At 38.2% G+C, this 4,849-nt stretch overlaps 1 protein-coding gene across 1 annotated transcript; it reads left to right on the top strand.

Annotated features, from left to right (window-relative positions):
- The first annotated feature begins 3,697 nt into the window (after nt 1-3,697).
- LOC101416617 (olfactory receptor 56A3-like) lies at nt 3,698-4,645 on the top strand. Its single transcript, XM_004466897.1, has one exon. It carries the CDS (start codon nt 3,698-3,700, stop codon nt 4,643-4,645), a length of 948 nt encoding a protein of 315 aa, XP_004466954.1.
- Nucleotides 4,646-4,849: the final 204 nt, after the last annotated feature.

Here is a 4,849-nt window from a genome sequence, read left to right as displayed (position 1 = left end):
CCTAGAGCTGGAAATAAACTTTTTGAGGCTACTCAGGGACAGAAAAAACATTCTGTTTCTTCTAGGTTTCCTTATGGATCCTCTTTCCTACAGCAGAGGTATGCCCGTGTGGATGGATCTTCCAGGAAGCAGGCCTGGATCCTTAATCCAGTTTGGGGAAGGTGAGATTTGGGGCTGTGTTTTCTAAGACTCAAGTGCTATAATATTATATAGGGTATGAGCAGAGGAAGAGTTGATGAAGTGTAAAATACCAGATAAAGGGAATAGTGTCAGAATCTGAAAGCCTGATATTTGCATTTCTGTGGGTGGGTTACAACCAAAGATAATAGGGGTGGTTAAAGTGGAGAAAGTCCTAGATCAGCAGGGTGCTATCATACCTGCCCACATTTGAACTAAGTAAAAGGAAAAATAAGAAGGAGAAATAGGGCCAACCTCTTATCATAGTGCCAATATATGGAGAAGTTTCTTTTGTCACCATCACAGGGCTGGAAGCTGTTTTCTGGGTTTGTTACCTTAAGACATTCACCACTTCCAATACTTCCTACTATTAAAGACCATTCCCCTAAGCAAAGCCCAGAATCAACAAGCAGAAGAGATTGAGAATGTGTAAATAGGAGATGGAAACAGCTTAATGAAACAAGGAAGTTTGTCAGAGGAGATACGTGTATATTTTTAAATCATTTCTTGAAACCCAGATGTGGCGAACACATGAAAACAATCAGAAAGAAAAGCACAGAATAAAATTAAGGAGGGAATTATAAGTCCAGATAAGACAAGGAAATAGGAGTCAGAAGTGCAATTAGAAGGGAAAAGACAAATTCCAAACTGCTGGATTATTATCAAGAAGAATTCTAAAAAAAACATTTCACCATACATGAAATGAAATATCAAATAACACATGGTTACACTGGGCATCTTGAGAGGATTTAGTATGTTTCTATGAGCAATGGCTTGAAGACATTGCTTAAATCTTAGCTTTTCAGCTCCCAAACTTTTAACTGAACTCTTGGGAAAGATGCTTAATAAAACTGTATCATAAATTAATTGCTGTAACAGCAACCCAGCCTTGTATACTGTGTTTCATTGGTACAAATAAGACCACATTAAAACAGCTTTAAAACTTAACAATGGCATTTTTAATACATGTTTTTCTTAATAACAGGAACAGAATTAGGAGATAATCTAAACTCTTGCTGTACCTCTTGAAAGTAACTTTGTCTCCAGAGGGAGGGATAATTCCTGGCAGACACAAATTAGTCCTAACTTCTTGTTTTTAAAGAAGAACATCAAAACGAATGAAGAGAAGAATTGAGGTGGAAAGGAAGGGGATAAATAATGCCCACTATTTTTCACTGATCCATCAGTTTCCAGGATCATATTGGTGGAAGGTTGAGTTCTAAAAGAAAACTAAATGAACAGGACTGAAGGTGTAGGCGTAAGACATACATAGAAGGAAATAATGTGTCATTTAATAGTTACATAAAATTTAGGTCCTAATGAATAAAATAATATTTTCAGTTCTGGGTTCATAGATGTGTTAACAAAAAATACTTTCCTATCTACCCCATTCCAAAAATACAGTTACATTTTTTTTACTATACGAGAGGGGTAGATTTTTCTTTTTTAAGGGACTGAGGACCTGAATAAAATAAGATACCATTACAGGACTCAGACAGATTCTGAGAGACCATTTAACTTGTGAGGTGGAGTGTGCTTATGTTACCAAGAATTGGGTCTGAAATCAAATGGAGTTTTGCATCTAGCCTGAAAGTTCTACTGCCTGTCTGATTGTGGGATTTTCTCAACCTTTCTTCCTCTCACTTCCCTTATTTGTAGAGTTACACAAACGAGACATAATTCCCAGGGTGTTTTAATAATTAAGTGAGGTATTGTTCCTAATGTATTTTAGCATAGTGCCTGGTAAATATTGAAAAATCAATACCTTGCAACCATTTTTGTCTGTTGCCAGCTAGCTAATGCATGTGAAACATTTCGGTTTAAACATGGATGAAAATAATTAATACTCATTATGTGACAACCTGAGAAGAGCATCTGTACATGGTAGACAGATCTAGGATCTATATACTGTGTTTTGAAATACTCTGGAAAGGCTGAACCTAAATATTTCTCAGGCATTTCTCACTGCTAAAGGCAACTAATTTTTCATATCCTTCTCTGGACTTGCAGTTAAAATTCAGCAGGAGGGAAATCCTGGGAATATTTTTCTTTCACATGAGTACAATTAATCCTCACCTACATTTTCAAAATATTCTGCACTAGACTCTGTCATGGTTATCATTTTTTCTTATAATTATTCACCAACACACCCAGGGGACAGTTACTTCCTTGAGAATGAAGACAACACTTATTTAAACTTTGTATCCCAAATATATAAAGGGTAAATAACCAGTAAATAAGAAGAAAGGAGTGACAAACCAAAAAAACATTTGGTGTGGGTGTTAGGGACATTGTCTACAGCTGGGCAGTGGTTCCGAAGAGGGCACATTGAAGATCAACTTCACCATCTCCACACCACTGAAATCAACAGGCCTATTTCATCACATTCCTCAATGGCAAGAATAAGTGTCCTATAACTAATTCAAATTACGTATTCTACTTTATAATTTTTTCAGAAATTAGAAATATTCCAGTAATATCAAGAAACTGAATTGTTAAAAGATTGTAATGTATTTATTTTGTTTATAATGTGCAAAATCTCCAGTTAAAATATTTTATTAGAAGCCATAAGTTGTGCCTAATTAAATTAAATTTTTCTACCTTTGTAAGTATAAAGTCAGAAGCTATTTTTAACTCCTTATTGTAGTTACATATTTACAGCTCAGAATTTCCTATTTTAACTACTTTCCTGTGTGCAATTCAATAGAATTAATTACATTCCCAATGTGTCCACCATCACCACCATCTATTACAAAACCTCCCCAAACAGCAACTGCATCCATTAAGCAATAACTCCCTACTTTCCCCTCTCATCCATATCTCTGAAAACTTGCAATCCACTTTCTATCTCTATGAATTAGCTTATTCCAGGTATTTCATGAAGTGTAATCATAACTTATTTGCTCTTTTATGTCTGGCTTGCTTCTCTCAACATAATGTCTTCAAGGTTCATCATGCTTTAGAACTTTATTCCTTTTATGACTGAGTAAAATTCAATTATGTGTATATACCATATTTTGTGTATCCATTCATCTATTGACCTGGCTATTGTCAATAATGTGCTGTGAACATTGGTGTACATATCTATCAAAAGTCCCTCTTTTCAATTATTTAGGGTATAAACTTAGGAGTGGAATTGCCAAGTCATATTGTAATTCAATTTTCAACTTTCTGAGAAACCACCAAACTCTTTTCCACATTAATGGCACCATTTTACATTCCCACCAACCATATCCAAAGTCTCCTATTCATCCATATCCTCGCCACATTATTTTCTGTTTTTTTAATAATAGCCATTAGAGTGGGTATGAAGTAGATCTCATTGTGGCTTTGATTTGCACTTGCCTCATGATTAATGATGTTGAGCATCTATTCACATGCTTATTAGCTGTTTGTATAGCTTCTTTGGAGAAATGTCTACTCAAGCCCACTTGCCTAATTTTTAATTGAATTGTGAAGCTAGTTTTGATCTTAATTTTTCAGATTACCAAAGGAAATCTGTAGAAACAAAATCCACAACATGACACCTTGCAGAAATGGCTCCATCTCTATGGGAATTTCAGACTTCCTCCTAAACTGTTTTGTCACTTCCCCCATGTGGCAGCTCTGGTTGTCCCTGCCCCTCAGCCTCCTCTTCCTCCTGGCCATGGGGGCCAATGTTATTCTCCTGATCACCATCCGATTGGAGGCCTCTCTGCACCAGCCCATGTACTACCTACTCAGCCTCCTTTCCCTGCTGGACATGGTGCTCTGTCTCACCGTTATTCCAAAGGTCTTGGCCATCTTTTGGTTTGACCTCAAGTCCATCAGTTTCTATGCTTGCTTCCTCCAGATGTACATCATGAACTGCTTTCTGGCCATGGAGTCCTGCACATTTATGGTCATGGCCTATGACCGCTATGTAGCCATCTGCCACCCACTGAGGTACCCATCCATCATCACTGATCAATTTGTAGCCAAAGCTATCATTTTTATCCTGGCCAGAAATGTGCTTCTTATTCTGCCCATCCCGTTTCTCTCAGCACGACTTCATTACTGTGGAAGAAATGTCATTGAGAACTGCCTCTGTGCCAATATGTCTGTCTCCAGGCTCTCCTCTGACAACATCACTATCAATCACCTTTACCAATTTGCAGGAGGCTGGACCCTGCTAGGGTCTGACCTCATACTTATCTTTCTCTCTTACACCTTCATACTGAAAGCTGTGCTGAGACTCAAGGCAGAGGGAGCTGTGACCAAGGCTCTGAGTACCTGCGGCTCCCATTTCATTCTCATCCTCTTCTTCAGCACCATCCTCCTGGTCTTCGTCCTCACTCATGTGGCTAAGAAGAAGGTCTCCCCTAATGTGCCAGTCCTGCTCAATGTCCTCCACCATGTCATCCCTGCAGCCCTCAACCCCATCGTTTATGGGGTGCGAACACAGGAAATCAAGCAAGGAATCCAGAGACTACTGAAGAAAGGGTGGTGACAAGGGCAACTGCAACTGGATCTCTGCATTCCTAAAGTAGGATGACTTATGAATCAGTAATGAGAAATTGGGGTGAAATCTACATTTTGAAGACATAATTTCTTAACTCTATCCCTCCTCTTCGAACCCCGCACAACTCTATCCCTCCTCTTCGAACCCCCTACCAAATCTGGCATCCTCATGATGTTTTTACTTTTTTCCCAT

This window comes from Dasypus novemcinctus, chromosome 10 (genome assembly GCF_030445035.2).
Source record: "Dasypus novemcinctus isolate mDasNov1 chromosome 10, mDasNov1.1.hap2, whole genome shotgun sequence".
Classification (NCBI taxonomy): domain Eukaryota; kingdom Metazoa; phylum Chordata; class Mammalia; order Cingulata; family Dasypodidae; genus Dasypus; species Dasypus novemcinctus.
The sequence above is the reverse complement of the archived record's forward strand: the minus strand, read 5'-3'. Positions and strand labels throughout refer to the sequence as shown.